This window comes from Capricornis sumatraensis, chromosome 22 (assembly GCF_032405125.1).
Source record: "Capricornis sumatraensis isolate serow.1 chromosome 22, serow.2, whole genome shotgun sequence".
NCBI classification, from domain to species: Eukaryota; Metazoa; Chordata; class Mammalia; order Artiodactyla; family Bovidae; genus Capricornis; species Capricornis sumatraensis.
Genome location: NC_091090.1, coordinates 17,485,766 through 17,513,392, shown reverse-complemented (window position 1 = coordinate 17,513,392; position 27,627 = coordinate 17,485,766). Strand labels below are relative to the sequence as shown.

At 39.6% G+C, this 27,627-nt stretch overlaps 1 protein-coding gene across 1 annotated transcript in view; it reads right to left on the bottom strand.

The window, feature by feature from the left end:
- Positions 1–27,627, bottom strand: part of DNAH8 (dynein axonemal heavy chain 8) — a 314,414-nt gene that overhangs the window by 228,471 nt on the left and 58,316 nt on the right. The window contains exons 18-23 of the mRNA XM_068961103.1: positions 27,111–27,191; positions 26,598–26,714; positions 25,678–25,797; positions 13,999–14,146; positions 7,476–7,594; positions 4,930–5,036 (exon numbers count right to left, since the gene is read on the bottom strand). Of these exons, the coding sequence (XP_068817204.1) occupies positions 4,930–5,036; positions 7,476–7,594; positions 13,999–14,146; positions 25,678–25,797; positions 26,598–26,714; positions 27,111–27,191 (692 nt within the window). The remainder of the gene's footprint in view (positions 1–4,929; positions 5,037–7,475; positions 7,595–13,998; positions 14,147–25,677; positions 25,798–26,597; positions 26,715–27,110; positions 27,192–27,627) is intronic.

Below are 27,627 nucleotides of genomic sequence, written 5' to 3'. Positions count from 1 at the left end.
TTAAGGAATTCTCCAATCATTCCCGTGCAAAATATGAGACATAAATTACTTGAGGAAAAGGTAATAAAGATAAGCTTATCCTCCACTTAGTGTACCACAGGTGCTTTTCCAAGCACTTTTCCAAAAACTGAAGTATTTCATGCTCACATTAACTCTTGACACAGATCCCATGATTATTATTTCCTTATTGTAGAGGAGGAAACCAAGGCAGAGAAAGATTAAGTAACTCACAGCAGAGGGTCACTCAGCTCAGAGACGCTCTACTACCAAGGATCCACTGTGGAAACCCTACATACTGTAAATTTAAGCATAGCCCTTCTCAAATCTTAAGAATACACTTATTTTTTTCACCTTGAAAAGTTTCTCTGTGAGCCTCAGGATTAATGGGGAAAAAACACATTATCTGTGAATTTCCAGAATACATGGGGGAAATCTGTAAGCAGCAAAAAACTTACATAGAAAAGAAAAATCAGATTAGCAGCAGAACTCACATCTGAATATGGAAACAAAAGAAGCCGGTGAAACAGTATTTGTGGAGTGCGAGAGAAAGAAGCTATGATCCAAGCTGACTAAACAGTCTTCATGGGTGCGGGAAAGAGAGATGTTTTAGACAAGGGAGGATTCTGCAGTAGTATCCTCATGTATGCCTCTTCAAAAATCACAGGCGTACAGTTTCAAATTAACATGGAATTCTGAGTTCAGACTTCAAAAATGCCTCCCTGTGCCAAGTACATCACAATCATGGATAGACCATGAAGGACCTGAAAATACTCAAACAGAAGGTTAGCATCACCATACATCAGACAGGCATCAGAAACACACAGCAGCCTGGCCAGGGCTCTGGTCAGGAAACAAGCAGTGATAGTGGGACTTGGCCCCTGTGGACTGTGGGGGGCTAAAGTAGTCCATGTGAGAGGGGACTCATCTAGGCTTGCTACCAGACCCCAGACATTGAAGCGATGTTCCCCCACTTGTAAAGACAGGCAAAACAACAAGATGTTTGCCAACCTCTTGCCCGCAGCTGCAGCTTTTCCAAAAGATGTTTTCGCCTAAGGTAAAAGGAGCGAATCCACAGCATCCTCATTTTGCCACTAAGCCGAGCCGCCCATGTGCTCCCCCACGGAACCTGCCACGTCCCAGCATCTCTTCATGGGATACGTAACTGTGAACAAACATGACTCAGACCTGCACTCAAGGTGCCAAGGGTCATGTGGAGACAAGAGAAAGGAAGAGACACGAAAGGAGGGAGAAACACACGAAAACAACCAAAGAAAAACTCTCGCCCAAGGAGAGTCTACAAATAAATTCCAATACGCGTGCCTAAGTCTAACGTAAAGAAAGAGGACTAAAGACATCAGTACTTGAAACAAAACCTCACTCCAGATACAGTTTAACGTATAGAAGTGTGACAAACTCAAATATAAATATGTTAAGGATGTTCCAAGAGATAAATGAAGCCATCTTCCAAAAAGTAATAAATTGCTAAGCTAAAAAGGCAAGAATGATACAGTATCTGGAGGATAAGGACAAAAATATCAATTGAAATATTTAAGATACAGTAGATGAGGCTATCTTTGGGCCAGATACAGAGATACTTGACAACGATGTAGCCCAGAAAGACAAAAAAGATGAAAGATATGACAGCGAGGAAACAGGAAAGACAGACTCATGCCCGAGCATCTGAGATGGCCAGATAACCATGGTGCCTGCAACAGTTCTGGTTTAAGTCCACCCTGAATCTTCATCTAGATAGTGCCTCTTCACTCAAAAGTGTTTCCAAGGTGGAACAATAGATTATGTGCTCAACCTGCTCAACATTCAGCTACAGGAGTTCCATATCAAGAGAATGAAAAGACTATCTCAGAAGCAATAACTCGAGAGGAAATTGCTGAGGATTTTCCAGGATTAAAGAACACTACAAGTCATCAAACAGAAAGTACACTCTGAGAATAAAGCATGACTAAATAAAGACAAATCCACCCCGGGAAAGGAACCTGCAGAACATCAAGGATAGAAAAACAATTTTCAGTTAGACTCACTGCACACCTCTCATCAGCAACAATATACGTCAGGAAATAAATGAAGAAATATGTTCAAAGTGCTGAGAGAAAAACAAAAGTTTCTTATACAGCCAAGTTGGTTCAGACTTAAAATGAAGACTAAGAGGGTTTACACCTCACCCACGCTTACTGAGGAACTAGTGGTATAAAATAAATACACAATAACCTGGAGATTTTAATAAAATATTCCAGTAAATATATTATTTTATAGTGTTCAAAAAATAGGTAAAAGCAAAACATCACACAGCAATTATAAAGTTCATGCCAAACCCTTTGTAGTTAGAAATAAGGTGAGAAAATGGAAAAAAATATAGACAGTGTTTTTTAAAAACCAGAGATAAATATATGTATTCTAAATTTGAAGGTAACTACTTAAAGGACTGAAGTATAGGAAAGAGAATATAAGGGGGGAATTATCCATCCCAAGGATAACAGATAATAAATGAAGCAAGGAAAAAGGAGAGTAAGAAACTACAAAATAAAATGTCATAAATTAACTGTAACTGTATCAAAAAAATCCAAAAATGTAAATCAATTAAAATCCATTAAATGGCAGAGATAATCAGATTAAATAAAAATAATCAGGTATATAATTCTTTTAAGAGGCAAAACAAAAAACTTTACAGAAAAAAAAAAATTAAATGAAGGGACAGAAAAAGATATACCAAAAAATCTGGGAAGGTAAAATTAATGACAGAGCAAAAAGAATGAGAAATCAGGATTAATATGGATAGAGAGGCTCATCAAAAAAAAAAAAAAGAAAGAAATAGTGTTCTAGCAGACTTAACTATATGATGTCTCATGCACCTAGCCACATAGCCTTAAAAGATATAAAAAGAGAACTGACCAAAACAGAAGGAAAAATTGACAACTTCACAATCACACCGGGAGATCTGAATAGTGCAATTTAATTAAAATTCAGCAATGAATAACCAAGGAATAAACCTAGCAAAAATGTACAAGACTTTTACACAGAGAATTTAAAAACCTTATTGAGAAATATTTTTTAAATGAAAAATAAATGGAGAGGTAATCCATGATTCTGAAAGGAAGACTCAATATAGTAAGGATGCTAATTCCCTCCAAATTTACCTATAGATTCAATGTAATTTAAATAACTACCCCAAAAGAAAAATTAATTTTCTTTTTAACTAATTAACTATATGGGAAAGAAATACTGGTCTCCTACTTTATACTAAACACAAAAATAAATACCATGTGGATTAAACCCCTAACTGTAAAAGAGAAAACTTTAAAACTTTCAGAAGACATGATGCAGTAGAGAAAAATTTCCTTTGAAAGGCACAGAAATCACAAATCACTAAGGAAAAGATTGATAAATTTGAATTTAAACTCAACAAAGAATACCATAAATAGTACAAAAAGGCACAAGGAGAGAAGATATCTGCTATGATATCAACAAAGTAATATATTGAGACCATCCATGAATAAATCCAATCACATAGTAAAACAGACAGAAGGAAGGAGGTTGGGAAGGAGGGAGAAGGGAAAGAAGGAAATAGAAAAAGGAAGGGAAGGAAAGGAAAAAGAAGGAAAGATAATTTTTTTAAAAAAAGAAAGCACAAATGGCTCATGAACATAAAAAATATGTTTAACCTCATCAGTAACCAGGAAAGTGATCATTTAAATCCCAGTGAGATGCCATTTTACACCTATACACACTGGCAACGATCTTTTAATTGAACAAAATCAACTGTGTACAAGGATGAGGAACCATGGGCACTCTTGTGCTAGACTCGTTGTTGCTGTTGTTCAGTTGCTAAGTTGTGTCTGATTCTTTGCAACGCCATGGACTGTAGCACACCAGGCTCCTCTGTCCTCCACTATCTCCCAGAGTTAGCACAAATTCATGTCAACTGAGTGGGTGATGCTATCTAATCAGCCCATCCTCTGCTGTCCCTTCTCCTTTTGCCTTCAATCTTTCCCAGCATCAGGGTCTTTTCCAATGAGTTGGCCCTTTGCATCAGGTGGCCAAAGTATTGGAGCTTCAGCTGCAGCATCAGTCCTTCTAGTAAATATTCAGGGTTGATTTCCTTTAGTATTGACTGGTGTTGATCTCCATGCTGTCCAAAGGACTCTCTAGAATCTTCTCTAGCACCACAATTCAAAAGTATCAATTCTCTGGCACTCAGCCTTCTTTATGGTCCAACTCTCACATCCATACATGACTACCAGTAAAACCATAGCTTTGTCTATGCAGACCTTTTGCTAGCAAAGTGATGTCTCTGCCTTTTAATATGCTCTCTAGGTTTGTCATAGCTTTCCTTCCAAGGGGCAAGAATGCTAGGCACTGCCTGGTAAAGGGAAGAGTGCACACACCCCAGGACCCAGCCATCCCACTCAGCAGATGCAGCATGAGATAGGCACAAGAGTGTTCACAACAGCCCAAACTGCAAATACCCCAAACAATCAAAACCAATAGAACTGATAAAACAGACTGTGTGCACTCCAGCTGAATAGAAGTGAAAATAAATTATATCAGCATAAATGCACCTCAAAAACAATACTGAACACAGTTCAAATACAGACAAAATTAAACAATACAAAAATGGGGTAAACTGTATTAAAAAAAAAAAAAAAGGCAAAACAAGACAGTGATAAACATCAAGTTCCGAACAGTGGCTACTGTGAGCAGAGAAGGGACCGGTAAGGGGACTGTAGTGTTCAGTGTTCTTTGTTCTTGGGCTGGTTGCTAGGAATATGGTTGTCCATTCATTACTGTTTTTATAATGTTACACACTTGTTTTTATACAGTATTTTCATAAGTGCCATGTTTTAAATTTTATAACTTTAAAAAATGCTTTAGCATTGTGCTGTGATAGTATTACCAGACATATTTTCCACTTGCCTGGCAACAAATATTCTTCTTTTCATTGTGTCCAAAGATAACCGTGTAGCTTTTTGAAGACTGTCTAGTAATTGATGAGAGAAAAAAACGTAGACCTCTTTACATTCCTATAATGAGAAATCACATTAAATTTGGTACAAAAAAATCTAACACCCCCAAAGCAATAATATTAGAAGTGACATGCAAAAGGTGAAAATAATAAACTTTACAATCTCAATTATATTATGGAAATAAATTCAGCACTACATTACTCTTTTATTTTTTAAAACAAGTAAGAATATATGAAAAATGTGCTCTCATAAACACCCCAGCAAATTAGAAGGTGTTACTCCAAAGCCAAAATTCAAAAACAGCTAATTGAAAATAATCCTGGTTTGCTCAATATTCAATAATTCACTCAACAAAACTGAAACATTTAGGGGTGTGTACTTTTCAATGCTTAGAGGTGTGGACACAGGATATTATTTTTAGTCTCCAATCACAGAAGTCTCAGTTTGGTGAATAAATATGTTTTAAGATGCATAAGAACTTCACTGGCAATCCAGGGGTGGGGACTTTGTACTTCCACTGCAGGGGGCGTGGGTTCAATGCCTGGTCAGGGAACTGGGATCCCATGCACCACACCATGCAGTCAAATAATAATAATAAAGCTGCATTTAAAAAAGTGTATGATACCCAAATGTATGGGATGAAACTTCCACCGTCTTGGTACCATGGTTTGCCCCTCTCTGTCAGCCCCTACTTTCCCTCCAGCAAAGCAGTAGCCATACTTATTGGTCAGAGCACAGAATAAATATTGAGCCTGGGCAGGTGTCGGGGCACCACGTCTAGCTTCACAGTGAGTCCCACACCCACGGCCAGGCTCTGGCCACACTGTTCCTGTCCACCCTATGCCCTGCCCCGCTCTGAGACTGGGTAGGCCAGTTAGGTTAAGCTGGTTCAGAAGGAAGGCCTGTCAGGTGTTAACAAAGAGGAATATGATCAGGGTTGGTCAAGCACCAGGCTACAGCGCAGGCAGGATATCACGTTAGGCCTCTGTAGAAGTGATGTGGAAGACGGATTTGAGAGGCAGAGGCTGTTGAGGAGGTGCCCGCCCTGATGCAGCTCAGCCAGTGTCACAGGGAATGCAGCTGGAAGTGAAGGACTCTTCAGCTACTTTCCACTGACCGATAGTGGCTGCCTAGTGTCTGGTGCTGAGAAGCAATCCACAGCTAAAATCTAGACTCAGCAGCAAAGTGTTTCCCAATCAAGTAGTTATACCATCCTTGAGTCAGAAGGTGAAAATGAAACACAAGTGTGCTGTTTATTTCCAAAAGTATGTTGGAATGTGGGGTGTGTTTGTGTGTGTGTGTGTGTGTGTGTGTGTGTGTGTGTGTGTATCTGTACCAGTTGTGTCCAACTCTTGAAACCCCATGGTCTATAGCCCACTGGGCTCCCCTGTCCATGGAATTTTCCAGGCGAAAATACTGGAGTGGGTTGCCATTTCCTCGTTCAGAGGAATCTTCCCAACACAGGGATCAAACCCATGTCTCTTGCATTGCAGGCAGATGCTTTACCACAAGCACCACTTGTGTGGTTAGAGAGTATGAAAGCAAGTAAAATGGAGAAAGAATGAAAAGATGGGTATGGAGGGTTAAAAAAAATTAACGGGGGACTTCCCTGGTGGTCCAGTGGTTAAAAATCTGCCTTCCAATGCAGGGGACATGGGTTTGCTCTGTGGTCGGGGAACAAAGATCCCACAAGCTGCAGAGCAACTAAGCCTGCTTACCACAGCAACTGAGCCCAAGAGCTCTAGAATCCTCTTACCACAACTAGAGACTCTGTGCACCACGATGAAAATCCCAGGTGACACAAGTAAGACCCGACCCAGCGAAATAAATAGATGTTAAAGGAAAAGAAAACTGATGGCAGCAGGAGAAATCAGGAATCAGTACAACCATGGAGTGGCATTCAGAGCTGATGAACGGCCAGAAGACCTAAGAAGGATGAAGAAGCCCAGTGTCTCCTCAACTTCCCTTCTCAACACATCTCAGTGTAATGTGAAACTCTGCCCACCTGGGGTTTCTCCTGCAGGGCAGTCCACAGGATATCCACAATGCTTACATTAAAATATGCAGATCCCTGGACCCCAGGTGAATCAAAGTCTCGTCTTGCAATATAGGTAACTCCATTAAAAACAGTAACTGAGAACAAAGTTCTCCGTCCTGAATCAAATGGATTGGCACTATGGTCCCAGAAGTGACATTTACTACCTAAGAAAACACGGTCAGTCACAATGGGAACGATAAGTATATAAACTGTAATTGACACAATCACATTAGAAGCAGATGATACTGGGGGGAAAACTGTAAGGACTGCTGTAGCTTGTCAGATTCCACGGTGTAGGATAGAAAATTATATTTTCTGAATTTTGTTATAAATCCACACAGATTGGCTGCAGAACTGCCTGGGGGGTGGGGGGTGGGGAGGGAAACACCATTTGGCATTATCTGCATCCTATGAAACATAATTCTGTGAAATTGCATGAGGTTGTTTCACAATAATACCTTCTTAAATTCATCTTCTTTATCATCTTTAACATCAGCCTCAGGCACAATATTAGCATCATAATCGGTGCTTTCAACATCTTCTCCCTCACTTCCAAAAACAACGTGCTTTCTCAGCTCTATAGAAAAGATAAAATAAAAATAGAATATTTAATACTTAGCAATTGGTTTATTCTATATGACCAAACCTTCTTAGGAAGCTCCTTCTTTGAAAAATTCTTAATCGAAAAACTAAAAATTTGTTCCTGGGGGAATCACCCTTGAATTTAATTTAAATCAAGTACACTCTTCAAACACACTCTTAGTATCTATAATTAAGGAACATTTAAGGAGGGCTCTACATATTAGCTTTCTAAAATATCTGTTTAAGTTTTGACTTTGCTATCCTAACAAGCTGGTATGCTTGTGTTTTTGATACTTCTGATGAAAACCACTTAAACTAAGTGAAAAATCTCTAAGAGAAAGAAGACATGTTGTGGATATTTAAGCTCTGAGTTTTTGTTTGTTTTTTTAAAGCATACAAATTTATTTAATATAAGTTTTACATGACACAAGAGATTTCAAAAGGAAATTAAGATCCAAAGAAGTGATTAAACTTGCAGGGTTTCACACTAGGTTCGATAAAGAGTAGAAAATCATAGGGAAAATGCGATAGGACTACAAGTAGTAAACTGTGGGGATTTAGCAAGGCCCGTTCATTCTGGTTCCTCTCAGCATCCTCCCATCTTTGAAAATAAAGGTGCTCCTTTCCTCTCTGGGTACATGGAAGCCTCTCAGATGAGAGGAGAAAGTAGAGGTTGGAGAGTCCTTCCCATACCACCTGGAGTGGCTCAGATGGTAAAGAAACGGCCTGCAATGCAGGAGATCCAGGTTCAATCCCTGGGTCAGGAAAATTCCCTGGAGTAGGAAATGGCAACCCACTCCAGTATTCTTGTCTGGAGAATTCCACGGACAGAGGAGCCTGGCGGGCTACCGTCCACGGGGTCACAAAGGGTCGGACACGACGGAGACTAACACTTTCACTTTCCTGTACCACCACCTCTCAAAGTCCTCTAGCTTAAAACATTCAATATGCATGGCAGCACATTTGGGGGTGGTATATTCTGAGCCCCAACATTTCTCTCCCAACTTATGTTTTCCCTTCTTTCATTTCCTTTCCCTTAAAAATTCTTTCTATAGCATGCCATGCCAATACTAGAGAGGGGGTTCTGTAAACTTCTACTCCCGCCTCAGTCTTCTCCACACATTCCCTGTGCCCCGCCTAATGAATCTAAAGACTTGTTAATTTGATTAGCATATTGATACTACTTTTCCAACAACTTTGCTTCATAGGTGGGATGAGCCCCTGTGTTTCCCAAAAAAAAGCAAAGCTTTCTTCCAATAGTTTCAAATTTATCCCTTGCAAAAACTTCTCACATTTAGGAACTTTGGTGCAGAATCTTGCAAGTGGATCATAACTGGCTATAACTCATTAAAGAAACACATTTAACATTTCTAGCAGTAAGTGAACATGGAAAGATAATAACAACTTTTAACTAAAAATAATGGTTTGTCTGATCTCTGGGTCGGGAAGATCCCCTGATGAAGGGAATAGCAACCCACTCCAGTATTCTTCCCTGGAGAATTCCATGAACAGAGGAGCCTGGCAGGCTAGTCTGTGGGGTCACAGAGTGTCAGACACAACTGAGCCACTAACACTTTCACACACACACAATGGTTTTCCCTTCAAATTAAAACTACAAATTATCTATATTTATTACCTAAACTCCCCTCAGTAAATATATTATTTTCTGCACTTCTTACAGGTCTTATACATTTAGGAAAGCAAAATGTATTTATCTTAAACAATTTGTTTACTGAATTAAATTGAAGCTTTTACTTAACGAAAATGTGCATTTTCACCCACTTTTCCCCTTATTACTAGAAAGGGATATTTGCCTGCACATGGCTTGCTCCTCCACCTGTCCACCTGTCCTTAACTTACAGTTCTTAACTTTCCATTGACTAGGTCTCAAAAAACAGCTGACTTTTGCAGGCACAGCACAAACCCATTAATTAATTCCTATTGTGTGGGCCCTCTCTATATTCAGGAGAACATTTTGGAATAAAAGGGCCTGAAAAGGATATTACAGAGATAATTTTTAAATTTTTTGGGGGGTCTTTGTGAGTTGTTTATTTCTGTTTGTTTGTTTGTTTCACATATGATATTTAACATGTTTTAATGCCATTCTCCCATATCATCCCGCCCTTGCCCTCTCCCAGAGTCCAAAACACTGTTCAGTATATCTGTGTCTCTTTTGCCATCTCGCATATAGGGTTATCATTACCTTCTTTTTATTTATTTATTTATTTATTTATTTTAACTTTTTTTTTTTTTTAATTTTAAAATCTTTAATTCTTACATGTGTTCCCAAACATGAACCCCCCTCCCACCTCCCTCCCCATAACATCTCAGTGGGTCATCCCCATGCACCAACCCCAAGCATGCTGTATCCTGCGTCAGACATAGACTGGCGATTCAATTCTTACATGATAGTATACATGATAGAATGCCATTCTCCAAAATCATCCCACCCTCTCCCTCTCCCTCTGAGTCCAAAAGTCCGTTATACACCGCTGTGTCTTTTTTCCTGTCTTGCATACAGGGTCATCATTGCCATCTTTCTAAATTCCATATAAATGTGTTAGTATACTGTATTGGTGTTTTTCTTTCTGGGTTACTTCGCTCTGTATAATCGGCTCCAGTTTCATCCATCTCATCAGAACTGAGTCAAATGTATTCTTTTTAACAGCTGAGTAATACTCCATTGTGTATATGTACCACAGCTTTCTTACCCATTCATCTGCTGATGGACATCTAGGTTGTTTCCATGTCCTGGCTATTATAAACAGTGCTGCGATGAACATTGGGGTACATGTGTCTCTTTCAATTCTGGTTTCCTTGGTGTGTATGCCCAGCAGTGGGATTGATGGATCATAACGTAGTTCTATTTGCAATTTTTTAAGGAATCTCCACACTGTTCTCCATAGTGGCTGTACTAGTTTGCATTCCCACCAACAGTGTAGGAGGGTTCCCTTTTCTCCACACCCTCTCCAGCATTTATTGCTTGCAGATTTTTGGATCGCAGCCATTCTGACTGGTGTGAAGTGGTACCTCATTGTGGTTTTGATTTGCATTTCTCTGATAATGAGTGATGTTGAGCATCTTTTCATGTGTTTGTTAGCCATCCGTATGTCTTCTTTGGAGAAATGTCTATTTAGTTCTTTGGCCCATTTTTTGATTGGGTCATTTATTTTTCTGGAATTGAGCTGCATAAGTTGCTTGTATATTTTTGAGATTAGTTGTTTGTCAGTTGCTTCATTTGCTATTATTTCCTCCCATTCAGAAGGCTGTCTTTTCACCTTGCTTATAGTTTCCTTTGTTGTGCAGAAGCTTTTAATTTTAATTAGATCCCATTTGTTTATTTTTGCTTTTATTTCCAGAATTCTGGGAGGTGGATCATAGAGGATCCTGCTGTGATTTATGTCTTTCTAAATTCCATATATATGTGTTAGTATACTGCATTGGTGTTTTTCTTTCTGGCTTACTTCACTCTGCATAATAAGCTCCAGTTTCATCCACCTCATTAGAACTGATTCAAATGTATTCTTTTTAATGGCTAATATTCCATTGTGTATATGTATCACAGCTTTCTTACCCATTCATCTGCTGATGGACATCTAGGTTGCTTCCATGTCCAGGCTATTATAAACAGAGATGCAATGAACATTGGGGTACACGTGTCTCTTTCATTTCTGGTTTCCTCAGTGGGATTACTGGGTCATATGGCAGTTCTATTTCCAGTTTTTTAAGGAATCTCTTCACTGTTCTCCATAGTGGCTGTACTAGTTTGCATTCCCACCAACAGTGTAAGAGGGTTCCCTTTTTTCCACACCCTCTCCAGCATTTATTGCTTGTAGAATTTTGGATAGCAGTCATTCTGACTGGAGTGAAATGGCACCTCATTGTGGTTTTGATTTGCAAAACCAAGGATGAGATGGCTGGATGGCATCACGGACTCTATGGACGTGAGTCTGAGTGAACTCCGGGAGACGGTGATGGACAGGGAAGCCTGGCGTGCTGCGATTCATGGGGTCACAAAGAGTCGGACACGACTGAGCGACTGAACTGAACTGAACTGATAATGAGTGATGTTGAGCATCTTTTCAAGTGTTTGTTAGTCATCTGTATGTCTTCTTTGGAGAAATGTCTGTTTAGCTTTTTGACCCACTTTTTGATTGGGTCTTTTATTTTTCTGGAATTGAGCTGCTGGAGTTGCTTGTATATTTTTGAGATTAATTCTTTGTCTGTTGCTTTGTTTGCTATTATTTTCTCCCATTCTGAAGGCTGTCTTTTTACCTTGCTTATAGTTTCCTTTGTTGTGCAGAAGTTTTTAATTTTAATTTAATTTAATTTTAATTTGTTTATTTTTGCTTTTATTTCCAATATTCTGGGAGGTGGGTCGTAGAGGATCCTGCTGTGGTTTATGTCGGAGAGTGTTTTGCCTATGTTTTCCTCTAGGAGTTTAAAAGTTTCTGGTCTTACATTTAGATCTTTAATCCATTTTGAATTTATTTTTGTGTATGGTGTTAGAAAATGTTCTAGTTTCATACTTTTACAAGTCATTGACCAGTTTTCCCAGCACCACTTATTAAAGAGATGTCTTTTCTCCATTGTATATTCTTGCCTCCTTTGTCAAAGATAAGGTGTCCATAGGTGAGTGGGTTTATCTCTGGGCTTTCTATTTTGTTCCATTGATCTATATTTCTGTCTTTGTGCCAGTACCATACTGTCTTGATGACTGTGGCTTTGCAGTAGAGACTGAAGTCAGGCAGGTTGATTCCTCTAGTTCCAATTGCTCCAGTTCCAAGCAATCTTTCTCAAGATTGCTTTGGCTATTCGAGTTTTTTTGTATTTTCATACAAATTGTGAAATTATTTGTTCTAGTTCTCTGAAAAATACTATTGGTGGCTTAATAGGGATTGCATTGACGCTATAGATTGCTTTGGGTAGTATACTCATTTTCACTATATTGATTCTTCCAGTCCATGAACATGGTATATTTCTCCATCTATTTGTGTCCTCTTTGATTTCTTTCACCAGTGTTTTATAGTTTTCTATATATATATATGTCTTTTGTTTCTTTAGGTAGATATATTCCTAAGTATTTTATTCTTTTCATTGCAATGGTGAATGGAATTGTTTCCTTAATTTCTCTTTCTGTTTTCTCATTGTTAGTGTATAGGAATACAAGGGATTTCTTTACACTCACTTTTAAAGTTTCTATGAGAAACATTTGAAGATGAAATACTTTTTATAATTATTTGTTTAATACAAGGTGACTAGACATATTTGGATTATGCAGAAATATAAAGAAAAATATAAATAAAACCATAATTCAATTATCCAAAGAAAGTACAATTTATAAAAATTGTAAAATTTTTTATTATCATCCTGTACTAGTCATGATTAAACCAGGTTTAGTCATAATTAAACCACTCATGATTAAACTTAGTCATGATTAGACCTCTTAAGAGAAATATTGCCTCTTTCACTTGTTTTAATAAATAAAAGAAAAGTAAATCATTTATAAACTTGAGTTATAGCTAAGATTACTTGTATGTGTGTGTGTGTGTGTGTGCATTCAATTGTGCCTGACTCTTTGCAAGCTCATGGACTGTAGCCTGCCAGGCTCCTCTGTCCATGGGATTTTCCAGCCAAAAATACTGGAGTGGGTTGCCATTTCCTCCTCCAGGGGATCTTCTCAACCTAGGGATTGAATCCACGTCTCTGGCATCTCCTGCATTAGCAGGCGGATTCTTAACCAATGTAAGCTCAGAGTTTCTCATCCTCAGCACTACTGACTACTTTGTTGTTGGGGGCTGTCCTGTGCAATGGAGGATGTTCAGCAGCATCTCTGCCCTCTATTCAGATGGTTGTCATGCAGTGTGACAACCAGCATGGTAAAATGAATACACAAAAAAGAAAAAGTTAACATAGCAGGCCAGAGACTGCTATCCATGTTAAGGCCTGCTTGCAAGGTTGGTCCTTAACAGGTGTCTGGGAATTTGGAGTTGGGGCTTCCCAGGTGGCTCAGTGGTACAGAATCTGTCTGTCAATGCAGGAGATGTAGGTTGATCCCTGAGTATGGAAAATCCCCTGGAGAAGGAAATGGCAACCTGCTCCAGTATTCTTGCCTGGGAAATCCCATGTGCAGAGGAGCCTGGTGGGCTACAGTCCATGGGGTGGCAAAAGAGTCAGACACGACTTATCAACTAAACAACAATGACAACCTGGATTTCAGAGGGGTGCCCACCATTCCCTAACTCATGAAAAGGGTTCACTGTGCCTACACTGTGCAAATCGCATGGTTTATGCTGAACACCTGATCTCCTTCCCAGAGTCTGGAATTTTGATATACACTAAGCACAGAGGGCCTTCTTGAGAGCGCATCTGGAGCACTCGTGATTCAAACAGTTTAACCAGTCGCATTACCTGGTAAGTGTCTTGCTCCTTTCCCACTGTACTTAACTTCATAAATAGTCTCAAATATTGATATAAGTTCTTTGACAGCTTCTTCCACATGCTTACTTTTATGGTTTAGCACCTCAGCCCATTCTTTTGTGTATGTCTATTAAATAAAGAAATGACTATTAATTTCCAGATACTTAAAACTACTGTGAAGCTTCTTAATATGACTTTAATTTGTCAAACTCTAATTAATGCTATTTGAGAGAGATAGTGGCCAGTAGCATAATGATTCAGACTCCAAACTGGCAACAGCTAAAAGCAGCCTGAGAAACCTGTTAAGTCTCAAGCGAGGAAAAGGAGGAGAAAGAATAAAAATTCAAAGTTGTTTTGTGTTTTGGCCATGCCATGAAGTGTACAGGATCTTAGTTCCCTGAACAGGAATGGAACCTGTGCCCTCTTCAGTGGAAGCATGGAGTCTTAACCACGGGACTGCCAGGGAAGTGCCAAATTCAAAGTTTTTTACCTTACCTGATCCAATCACTCATCAAGATCTACACTCACGTTCATATGAATAAAAAGAAAGAAGCCTGAAGACATAAGAGAGATAAAGATGTCACAAGTTGAAAGTGAGAAATGGTTTTAGAAAATGACAATCCAACGTGTTGTTTTGAGATTCAAATCAGACAGGGTTTTTAACTGAGCATCGTGTTGTATGCCAGGCATCAATTTAAGAGCTTTACGTGTATGAACTCATTTAATTAAACGACAACCTCTTGGGATAGGTAACATTATTGTCCTCATTTCACAGATGAGAAAACTGAGTCTCAGAAAGAATAAAAAATTTGCCCAAGGTCACACAGTTGGTGGGTAAGAATAGGGGTTTGAAACCAGCTTTGTGTGATTCTAAAAGTCTGTGCTTTTTGCCTTTTGAATGTTTCTAATAACAAATACTTTAGAAAGAAATTGAGAACTAGTTAAATCCAGAAAAGAAAATTGGCTTATAAAACTGAACAAGCCTTTTGACATACACTGTCCATGCATTTTAGAAAAGAGAAAAGTAAATGGTAGCAGCCAACTTGGCCCTTTAAAATCACTTTTGCGAAGGAGCCCGAGCCTATCTATGCAAATTCTCTCCAGACACGCTTTGGGAGATCCCTAGTCTCCTTGCACAGCTCTCAGGCGGTCCTCTCTTGGCTACTAGATTGAGAGAGAGAGACTCCTAAGCTTGTCCCCCAGATTTATACCACCCCACCTGTATTTGAAACCATCTCCATCTTTTCTCAATCTCAGGGGAAATGATGTTCCTCCTCTTACTGAAAGACAATCTCCCTTCCCTCCTATCCCCACCAACTCTTTAGACCTCATTCCTCCATTCATTCACTCCATCCTTTCTAATTTATTCAATACACTATCAAACTTTGGAATGCAATGGAGGCTGAGAGTCACTTCAGTCCAGCAGGGAAAACAAGTGTTAAGCAAGTGGACACAATTCCAGCTGATCACAGAAGAGACACACATCCTCTACTTGCTTTGAAATCCCCTAAGGAGACACAGGAGACTCAGGTTCGATCCCTGGGTCGGGAAGATCCCCTGGAGGAGGAAGTGAAAACCCATTCCAGTATTCTTACCTGGAAAGTCCCACAGACAGAGGAGCCTGGTGGGCTACAGTCCATGGGGTTGCAAGGGAGTCTTACACAACTGAGCACACACACACACACACGTACAAGGAAGGAACCAGACTACTAGTTAAACATGACAGATTAAACACATGTTTATTTTGGCACTTCCCTGGAAACCTCTACAAAATAACATAAAATCATCTTTTATGTTAAAAGAACATGCTCACAAGAATAAATTAGCATGCCATGGAAAGTCTTCTGTATGTTTTCAATACCATATAATAATGCAATTAATGGTATTTGACAATTTGTGCCAGTACAAATGAATATCCACTTGCAAAATAATGAAACTGGATCCTTACACCATACACAAAAACTAACTCAAAATGAAGCATGGATCTAAATGTGACAGTGAAAACCATAAAACTCTCAAAAGAAAACATAAGCATGTATCTTCATCATCTTGGATAGGGCAAAGTTTTCTTTGATATTTGACACCAAAGCAGAGCAGCAACAACAGAAACAGATGAAATGGACATCATCAAAATTTGAAACTTTGTGGCTTCAAAGGATACCATCAAGAAAGTGAAAAGACAGCCCACAGAATGGGAGAAAAATTCTGCAGTCTGATAAGGGACTAGTATCCAGAACATACAAATAACTATTACAGCTAAAAAATAAAAAGTCAGATAACCCAATTTTACAATGAACAAAGGGTTTGAATCAGTTCAGTTCAGTTCAGTCACTCAGTTGTGTCCAACTCTTTGCGACCAACTCTTTCCCATGAAGTGATGGGACCAGATGCCATGAATTGCAGCACGCCAGGCCTTCCTGTCCATCACCAACTCCCAGAGTTCACCCAAACTCATGTCCATCGAGTCAGTGATGCCATCCAGCCATCTCATCCTCTGTCGTCCCCTTCTCCTGCCCCTAATCCCTCCCAGCATCAGAGTCTTTTCCAATGAGTCAACTCTTCGCATGAGGTGGCCAAAGTACTGGAGTTTTGGCTTTAGCATCATTCCTTCCAACGAACACCCAGGACTGATCTCCTTTAGGATGGACTGGTTGGATCTCCTTGGAGTCCAAGGGACTCTCAAGAGTCTTCTCCAACACCACAGTTCAAAAGCATCAATTCTTCAGCACTCAGCTTTCTTTACAGTCCAACTTTCACATCCATACATGACCATTGGAAAAACCATAGCCTTGACTAGATGGAACTTTGTTGGCAAAGTAATGTCTCTGTTTTTGAATATGCTATCTAGGTTGGTCATAACTTTCCTTCCAAGGAGTAAGCATCTTTTAATTTCATGGCTGCAATCACCATCTGCAGTGATTTTGGAGCCTCCCAAAATAAAGTCTGACACTGTTTCCACTGTTTCCCCATCTATCTCCCATGAAGTGATGGGACCAGATGCCATGATCTTAGTTTTCTGAATGTTGAATAGACATTTCTAATACCACTTCATACCTACTAAGAAGATGATAATCAAGAAAATGGATAGTAAGTGTTGGCAAGGGTGTAGAGAAACTGGAACCCTCACGTACTGCTGGTGGAACGTTAAATAATGCAGCCAGCTTGGAAAAGTCTGACTGTTCTTCAAAAGATTGAACATGTACTTAACACATAACCCAACATTTCCACTTCTAAATATATGCCCAAGAGAAATGAAAATATGTCCCTGCAAAAACTTGTACATCTATGTTCACAGCAGCATTATTTATAAAGGCCAAAAAGTGAGAATCCGAATGTCCATCAACTGATGAATGGATAACTAAAACATGGTCCACCCACACCACGCACTATGATTCAGCAGTAAAAAGAAGTGTAGTACTGATACATGGGACAATATGAATGAACACTGAGCTAAGTCAAAAAAGCCAGTCACAATATACCACATACCATATGATTCCTTTTGTAAGAAATGTCTACAGTAGACAAATCTATGGAGACAGAAAGCAAATTAGTGGTGGCCTGGGGCTGGGAGGGTTGAGAGAAAATTATAATGACTGTTGATGAGCATGGGATTTCTTTGGGGGAGATGAACTGTTCTAAACTTGATTATGGTGACAGTTGCACAGTTCTGTCACTATGTTAAAATCACTGAATTGTATGCTTTTTTTTTTTTTTTTTTTTTTGGCTGCACCACATAGCTTATCAGATCTTAGTTCCCCAGCCAGGGATCAAACTCATGCTTCCTGCAGTGGGAAGCACAGAGTCCTAACCACTGGATCGCCAGGCAGTCCCTAAATTGTACACTTTAAATGAGTGAGTTATATTTAATAAATTTGTCAAAAAACAATAGCTAGTGCCAGAAATAACTGGAAGCAGGAATTGAGGGGAATGGAGCAGGGAAAAGAGAAGTGGGAGAGTGAAGGCAGCTTGAGTGAGCATTTGTAGAAGTTCAGTTGTGAATAAGAAGTGAAGGAGATGTGAGAGCGTTTTTCTTTGCTGGCAAGAAAAGAGGGAGACTACTGGGGGGCGGGGTCCCCTAGAGAGGACAAAGTTGAAGATCTAGACGAAGGAAGACTGGTGGAGGTAGGCTGCCAAGAACAAGAAGGCGTGGACTCCAGAGCCCACGAGTAGGACCTCAATTATGAAAAGAGGTGAGAACTTTCCCCACGGAACCAGAAGGAAGGAAGAGTTGGATGCAGAAGTCAGCAATGCACCAAGAGCTCTGGGACTGTGCGAACTATTTACATGACTTTAATTCCAGAAACTACAAATAATCCCTGCCACTCCGTGAAATCCAGCTTGGGAGACAGTCCAGGTGCAGGTTATTCTTTGTTTGCCTCCTGAAACCCATTCCTAGCTCTTCTCTGCTCTGCCCTGTGCAGAGGGAAACTGCCTCCTGGGGCTCCCTGATTCTCTGACTTTCGGTTGGGTTTGACCCAGTGGGATGCACCAGCAGAAAATAGGAGGGCGGGAGAGGAGGGTACCTCCCTCTCCCTCCTTGGCAGAGGAGGGTAGGGCTGCATCTCTGGTAGAGGCTATGTCTCTTCACAAATTCAGCTCCTACGGGATGAGCCCCTCCATGTGATTCCAGTTCTCACTGGACTCTGAAAGCACTCTTTCCTCCTTTGGTGCCTTCAGCCCCAGCAGTGCTGATGACTTTCACCCTTGAGACTCCTGGAGTGTCTCACCTTCCTGGGATCTGCACCAATACCATCCCAAACACAATAATCCAGCCCCATCCTAGTTCCTGAACCCTGATCAAAGAACTCACATTTGATTCTTGCTATGAATGAGGTCACCTCAGATACCCATGACAGCTCAAACTGCCAAGAAAGCCAGGAGTAAGAAACTTAGATGTACACACTCCACTGCAAAGAAATTTCCTATCTCAGTTGGTGACCAGTGGCACAGCTATCCTTTTTAATAAGTGGCAAAATAATGCCATGAGATAACAGACTATAAAAACTGCCTCATGATGTCACTACCAGTTGGGTAGTGCCCAACTTTGTGAGATGCCTCACAAAGCAAGGCATCTTGTCCTGATAAGGACCATATCTCTTCATGAGAAGAACAGCTAGTCCTTGAAGATTAATAAGACCATTCCCACAGCTGAGTGAAGAACAGACTGCAGTACCAAGGAGCATGACAGGGATGAAATGGAAGGCAGTCAAACTGATTTTGCAAGCAGCTTTCTATTTTTAAAAATTGAGATATAATTCATATAACACAAACTGACCCTTGTAAAGTACACAATTCATTGATTTTTAGTATATTCACAAAGCTGGGGAGCCATCACTGACATCTGATTCCAGAACATTTTCATCATCCCCAAAAGAATCTCCCTATATCCAGTAGCAGTCACTCCCCACCACTCTGGCAACCACTAATGTTCTTTCTGTCTCTATGGAGCCAGGTTGATTTTGCGGATAGAATTTTTAATACCCTTTCATCTATTTCCCTGTATTCTCCTATCTTAACTTGGATCATAATATTGCCCTGATTTCCAATTCCATTTGTATATCTATCAATATACAGATATGTTGATCAGGGTCAGATATACCAATACACACCACCCCAGCTATTTTAACAAACAGAATGAGAGAATTTAATATTTTTTAAATTGGTTAAACAACTATTAAGGGATCAAAAGGGCCAAAAGGACACAGAGGTCACAGAAAGTAACTGCAGGAAGCAGCCCCCATCCCCAGGCATGGAGCAGCCCCCATCCCCAGGCATGGAGCAGCCCCCATCCCCAGGCACAGAGCAGCCCAGGGAGGAGGGTGAAGTTATTGGAACCTGGTACCGGGAGGTGAGGGAGATGCTCAGCTAGCACTGCTACCTCAGAAGCTCAGAGAAGGGCCTCTTGATGTTGGTATATCTGAGAGACACATGAGGCTGATTCTGGAAAGGCTGGAAAAAGCTAACTAACAACCACTAACAACCACTGCCAGGGTAATGGTGTCAGCAACAGAAGGCAATACAAGAAAGAGCAAGCCTGTTTTCTCCTCTAGCCTCCTTCTATTACCTATACTGCAAGCTTAAAAGGGAACCAACTGGCCAAGGATAAATGTAATTTGCAGAGTCCCAGCCCCAACATCATAGAGCAGAAGGACTAATTGGAGCTAAAAGAAGATAGCTTTTAAATAATTAACAAAATCTGTCCTATAACCATATCCTTATCTTAGATGTCCCAAAATAAGGAATACTTGCCATTACTGCAAATAAGCCCTGGTTCCCAATACGGTCTGAAACCACTGGTTAGGCAAAATAACCTCGCATGCCCCCAGATCAACATTATGTATGCGATCTTTCCAAAACTGATTTCTCTCCAAAGTGTTCTCCAACGTGCTTTGTCATTACAAATCTTATTCTGTCTTCACTGTAATGGTCTACGTAAGTGACAGGCTTGTGTGAAGGCAGCCCATGTGTTACTCGATCTTGGATCCCTCTAGGACATGTGACTGGGGCACACTGATTGACAAACATGCTCTTCCAAGTTTCACTTCCTGTATCTTGCCCAGGACCACCCATGTAACCACCACACTCACACTTGGTCACCCTTTATCCTCATTTCCCTTGTTTGGGTGATCTGCTTCTCCTTCTATGCACATGAACGTTCTGTGTTTATATGTTCTTTGAACATAGTGTGAATTCAGTAAATGTAGTGTGAATTTCACCTGATTGAGAAGAGGACAGTGCCAGAACAGTTATATGCACACACCAATAGAAATGATTTTCATTGTCAAGAGGACAAAATGAAAAAAAATTAATGGAGAAATGTCCCTACTCCTTTGTATGCTGCTAGTGTATAAGTAAGACCTGGTATGAAGTACGTGGGCTTCCGTGGTAGCTCAGCTGGTAAAGAATCTGCCTGCAATGCAATAGACCCTGGTTTGATTCCTGGGTCAAGAAGATCCCCTGGAGAAGGAAATGGCAACCCACCCCAGTATTCTTGGGCTTCCCTGGTAGCTCAGATGGTAAAGAATCTGCCTGCAAAGTGGGAGACCTGGGTTCAATCCCTGGGTTGGCAAGATCCCCTAGAGAAAGGAACAGCTACCCACTCCAGTATTCTTGCCTGGAGAATGCCATGGACAGAGGAGCTTAGCAGGCTAGAGTCCATGGGGTCACAGAGAGTCAGACACAACTGAGTGACTTTCACTTTCATAATCAGATTCCAGAATGAGCGAGAAGGAAATGACAAGCTGTTAACCCCTCATCCCCAGGCAGGAAATAGGAGACTTCTTCGGAAAACTTTAATTGCTGGAAAAAGACCTATACAACATTTGAAGGAATCTCCCTCCTAAAATAACATGGAGTCCAGGAACAGAGCACACTCTATTTGCCAACTCAAGAAATACCACCCAACGTATATTAGGGATGCAGAAATAATAATATAAAAACAGGTGAAAGTTAAAAATGAGTGCCATTCCTAGCACCTAGGGTATGATCTTCAAATATCATTTTCCACCAGTAACACTGAAGGGCTAGATGGAAAATTGAGTTATCCCAGATCTGGGGCAGGAAATGTACAAGATGAACCTAAGATTTCCAGCGGTTCCAGGAAGCAAGAAAGCTTTCAAAGACTACAAGACTTATGTCAAAAACACAGAAGCCTGCCTGAAGAATTCCACTGGACAAAGATGATAAAATTTAAATAGAATAAAGAATAATGACTTCCATGGACTGAATCCCTCAAATACATAATAATCCATATATTCATAATGATCTTTAAATAATTTAAACTACAATGAGTATTTTAGAAGTTGCCACTGAGCCAACTCATTATTTTGAAAACTGGTATATAAAAGGAAAACTGAAGCACTGAACTTGAATTTTCTATACATTGTTTCATAGTAACCAACCAGTTAATGAAGGAAATTTCTTCTTTATAGAAGTATTTTATCCATAAATGCTAAAGTCAGAAAATCAACATTTTGCAATCTCTAGGCAACAATAATGGCTCTAGGCAATAATAATCAAAGATTGCTAAACTCTTCAGAAGAAAAGTTGGTGGGAACTTTATAATGATGGATAAAGCTGACTGTGTTTGAGCCCACTAATTAATCTTAAAATCACAAAAAGGGAAAAAACAATAAAATGTGCCTCCTGGTGTGAAGCAAAAGGAAGTACACAGTGAACTATTCTGTCAGGAAAAGTAAAAGTAATTGAACCTGAACTGAATCAATCGTCCAGAGCTAATTAAAATACATAGGAAATTCAAGGAAGAGAGGACTAGGTCAACATGTTAAATCACACTACTGGGACTTCTCTGGTGTTTCAGTGGCTAAGACTTTATGCTTCCAGTGCAAGGGGCCCAGGTTTAATCCCTGACCAGGGAACTAGATTACACATGCCCCAACTGAGAGTTCACATGGTGCAGAGCCTGTTAAAGATCCTGTGAGCCACAGCTCAGACCCAGTGCAGACAAATAAAATAAATAAATGATATATATATATTTTAATTTTTAAAAATCACACTGCTAGGATATGATAAGCAAAAGTCTAAAACATGGAAAATTCTATAGGACAAATGATCCCATTTCTTCAATAAATAAAGAGCATTAAAAGAAAGAAGAAGGCAAAAAAAAAAAATAAGTTGAATAGACATTTCTCCAAGAAACGTACAAATGGCCAACAAAGACATGAAAGATGCACGCATCAGCAATCATTAAGAAAAGGCAAATCAAAACCACAAGGGGGCTTCCCAGCCATTCACATTATTATGGAACATGCTTTAATTTTCAAAAATGAAAGATAAGAACTGTCAGCAAGCAAGTAGAGAAACTGGAACCCTTGCTGTACACTGCTAGTGGGAAAGTAAAGCAGTATGGCCACCGTGAAAAATATTTGGTGATTTCTCAAAAGCTAAACATAGAATTACCATATGACCAGTAATTCCACTCTGAGTATATACCCAAAAGAATTGAAGGTAGGGACGGATAATTACACACTAGTGCTTAACTCATAGTTAAAAGGTGGTAAGAGCCCAAATGTCCACCAACAGATGAATGGATAAACAAAATGTGACATATATATACCACAGAACATTTCAGATCTAAAAAGGAACCAAATTCTGATACCTGCTACAATATGGATTAACCTTGAAAACATTATGCTAAGTGAAGTAACACAGATACAAAAAGGCAATATTGCACGATTTCACCTACATAAGATACCTAAAAGAGACAAATCCATAAACATAGAAAGCAGAATAGAGGTTACCAGAGGTTGGGTGGAGAGAAGGAAAATGGGAAGTCATTGTTTAATAGGTACAGAGTTCCTGTGTAAGATGATTTTAAAAATAAATGCTCTGGAAATAGATGGTTACAAAACACTGAATTTTACTTAATGCCACTGAACTGTACATTAAAAATGGTTAAAATTATAAAGTTTGCAGTATGTATATTTTACTGCAATAAAAACTTGCAACAAAGAAATGGGAGATGACAAAAATAAATTTAAAAGATATATAAATCAAATGCAATGTGTGAATCTATTTGGCTCCTAATTCAAACACACCAATTCTAAAAAATAGTTTCTACAAAAGCTAAATATATTCATAACCTATGACTACGACCCAGCAAACTCACTTAGAAGAATACACTCACCAAAACAGGTGCTTAGGTTCACAAAAACAAAACAAAAAGCAACCATGTATAAGAGTTCTCAGTGCATATAACGAAAAGCTTTGAACTATCCAAATGCCCCAAACAGTAGAATAAACATATAAATTGTAATAAACTCAGACACTGAAAAATATTAGTCAGCAATGAATGAGAATGAAAGAACTAGTGTCTCATGCAACTACACTGATGAATCTCACAGACCCTGAGCAAAATAAGCCAGACATAGAGAATATATGCTTCTTGATTTCATTTGTGTGAAGTTTAAAACAAGTAAAACTAATATACAGTGATAGAAGCCAAAATGTTGATGACTTTGGGGGAGAGGGTGCTTGCTGCCTGGAATGAAGCAGAAGGGATCATTTGCAATGAAGAAATGTTCTCTACCTTGCTGTGGAGAAGGTTACAACGGTATGTCATATGTAAACATTCACTGACTAGTGCACTTAAGATTTGTGCACTTTGCTGTATACACATTATATCTCAATTAAAAAAAAAAAGGTATGGGCCTAAAGTGAGAAGTTGAAGCTACAGCTTTTATGGGGACTTTTTTCCCCCATAAACAAACAAACAAACAAACAAAAACAAATGAGGCCTTGGATCCCTCACAAGGGTAGCAAACAGGAACTTAAGACCTATCCTTGCCCTCCCCACCACACCATCAGGCAAATCAAGGGCCACACTCTCCAGGACAGTCAGCAATCTCGGTTGAGGCTCTAGGAGAGACAGATACAGTCTCCCTTAGAAATTTACAACCACTAGCTCACCCTCACTCAAGTTTATGGCTTGAGATCACACTACCTCAAAGTTTTGAAAAAGAACCACTCAGAGACCTTGACACATGAGTGCTACAATCTGGGGATGCAGGGGCTGCTCCATGCCTAAATAGTTTTGAAGCAAGAGGCTGGCTGGCTACCCTAACCCCAAACAGCTCAGAAAGGTGTCCTGCGAAGAGGACGCCACATTTCCATAGAAAGAGAGGGTAAGGGCACCCATTTCCCATGGCCAGGTTACATCCCTTGAGATGGAACCATCCTTGCTTGTCTTGAAAAGGACATTAGCAAGGTGACCTAAACCAGTAAGGAGATGGGAAGCACAAGGCAGGCAAGAAAAAAAAAGGGCTCAGAGTTCAAGACAAAAAGTAAGTGCTTCTGAGAAAGACTGTGTTATGTGCCAGGCCTCAAGAATGACTAGACGGGATTCCTGTCTTTTGTGCTTTTGAGCCAATGGAGGATAGGTAGGTATTCAAGTCAGTTCAATTTAATGTGATGCTCAGGAGCTTAGGCAGGTGCCACCGCCATTGAAGGATTTAAGGGAGTTCTTACAACCAGAGGATGATGGATATGATGGGGCCAACACGGGGGCAGAAAGACCAGTTAGATCACAACATCAAATGCCACACTCATGAGCATTAAAAGCCTGATCTGGAGTTTAGGCTTTTTGAGTATGAGCTACTCATTCTCTTTGCTTGGCCCTTGTGATAAACCTTTGCTCAAAAGAGAAGAAAAGGCATGACCTAAGATACGTGTGGTAAATATGGAAAAGAAGAGGCAATTCAAGAAGAATAGTCAGAGACGAAACCTAGCTGAGCCCTACAAGACTAACTGGCTTTGGGGAGGGGAGCGAGAAAAGGACTCTGGATGACACCCAGGTGTTCGGGCAACTTAAGGACAAAAGTATCTGGTAGTTAAAACCATGAGAGTAGATGATATTGCCCTGGGACCATGCACAGAGGACGAAGGGCAGTGAACACCGACAGGAGCCCAGGGGACGCCAGCATGAGCTTGAGGACATTATTAGGATAATGTCTAAGGCATGACCATGAACTTGAGCTGTTGCTACCTTCTAAGTCTTTGGAGCTGAGGATGTTAAAAAAAAAAAAAAATCCAGCCTGTCTAAATGCCATGAACACAGATTTCTACTTTTAGAATGCCAATTCACATTTTACTTTATGAGTTAGCATTTCTATGACTAAAATATAACACATAAATGCATACCTCATTGAGTGTCAACATATCTTCTACTTTGGTAGCACTGCTTTCAGGCAGGGAAATTAACAATGTTTTGGCTATCTCCTTTAGAACTGCATCAATATGCATTTCACACAAGTCATTGATCTACCAATGAGAAAACACACACTGAAGAAAACTCCTCTTTCATCCAAAAGGCACTTGAGTTATAAACTAACCTGGAGGGCTATATCTGGAAACTTGCATCCTGAGCCAAGCATAATTTGGTAGGAATTTTAGGAGTAAATCTTCTCTTGATGTGGAATTAAGCTTTATGGAGCTGCAACATGTGTCATAACCTCACATGCATGATCTCCTTCCAGCCCGTGAATCAGTACTATCCTAGTTTTACAGCCAGAGAAACCAAGGCTCCGAGAAGTCAAGAAACCCAGAGAGGAACACAGAGCTGGTGAAAGTCAAAATATCCTACCTAGGTTTATCTGATTTTCAAGCCTCTGGGTTTTGTCTGTTACACCATGCTGCCACCATAGACAGACTAGCACGTCTAAAAGGTTCTGCATGTTTTACGTAGAAAACGTCAGAAATCGATAGATAGTCTCCAAGTGGGTAACTACCTCATCTAATTAACATCAGATACATTTAAGCCCTCCATTCCACCATCTTCCACAGTCTACAACTGTACCATTTTCTAAACTACACTGTGGAGCTGAACCATCATTTTAACCTATTACAGGCAAGGTAATTCAGGCACAAGAACAAGGCAATTCTAAATTAAGAGGCCCCAAATCAGTTCAAGAAGTACAAAGCTTTTTTTTTTTTTAATGTAATGATGTCCTTTTAGTTAAAAGTCACTTAAATAGACTTAAATAGCTTTCATAGGTTAATCAAACTATTACGTATAGCCTGAGTATTAATGCATGTAGTTTTTAAAAATGTATCTCTCATACCTTCTTTAAGAGTTGGTTGAACATACCCAAAACTGAGTCAACTTCCTGAAAAAAGCTTTCTAGTGTTAAAGATGACCATGTCAATATTGTGAGCCCTTGTCTTAATACAGCTTCCACCTAGAAAAAGAAAAAAATGGTTTCCCTTATTAAAAAGAAGCATCAGCATTCATAAAAAGGCTGCCTTTTATTACCTGGAAAAATTATGGGTTGTATTTCCTTAATTCTATTTCCCCTCCATTACGCCTAGCAAAGGTGACTTTTTGTTTTTAATCATCTTTGGCTGTCCATGAAGCAATTGTGGATTCTTAGAAAGTGCTCATTATTTAGATTTATTTGTTTTTCAAAGGCAACAAAACCTAGACAAGAAATCATTCTGCAGGGAAAATAGAGCTATAAAGTTGAACTAGAAAGAGGGTCTTGCCAAGAATAGATGTTCTAGAATCCATAATCTATAGAACTGGAATCTAATTTTAAACGACAGGGACATCAATATAAACCATCAACATCACCAACCTTTTTCATTTTAGGGGTCATCAGATTGACAAACACAGGAGGCACCTCCTGACATAAGTCATCATAATGTTGCAGGAGACCCTGTTAAAAGTCAAAATGGCATGTTTTACTTTGATTTATTTTAAGCAACAGTCACATTTTGATTCATATCTAGAAGGTTTCATTTTACCCATTTCCTCATAGCCCTGAAAAATGGAGGCTGATTATTTGTACTAATTTGCTATACTTTCCTTTCACCTGTAAATTAACTGAGTATCCCCTTTAAACAGTAAGTCATGGGAGCTTCCTAGATTTACATTTCTAATAACTATTATTTGTCTTTTTAGATTTTAGATGCATGCAATTTTAAATGGTTTAGACCATTATCTTTTCCTTAAGTCTGTCATTACACATTTTCACCCCTTCTGTTGCCTGTTTTCTGATATATTGCAGCTTGCTTATTCCTGAAGCCACATTTGTCTTCTTGAATCAAAATAAAGGTCTACACAAAGCTTTTATACTTTTAGGTGTTTTTTTA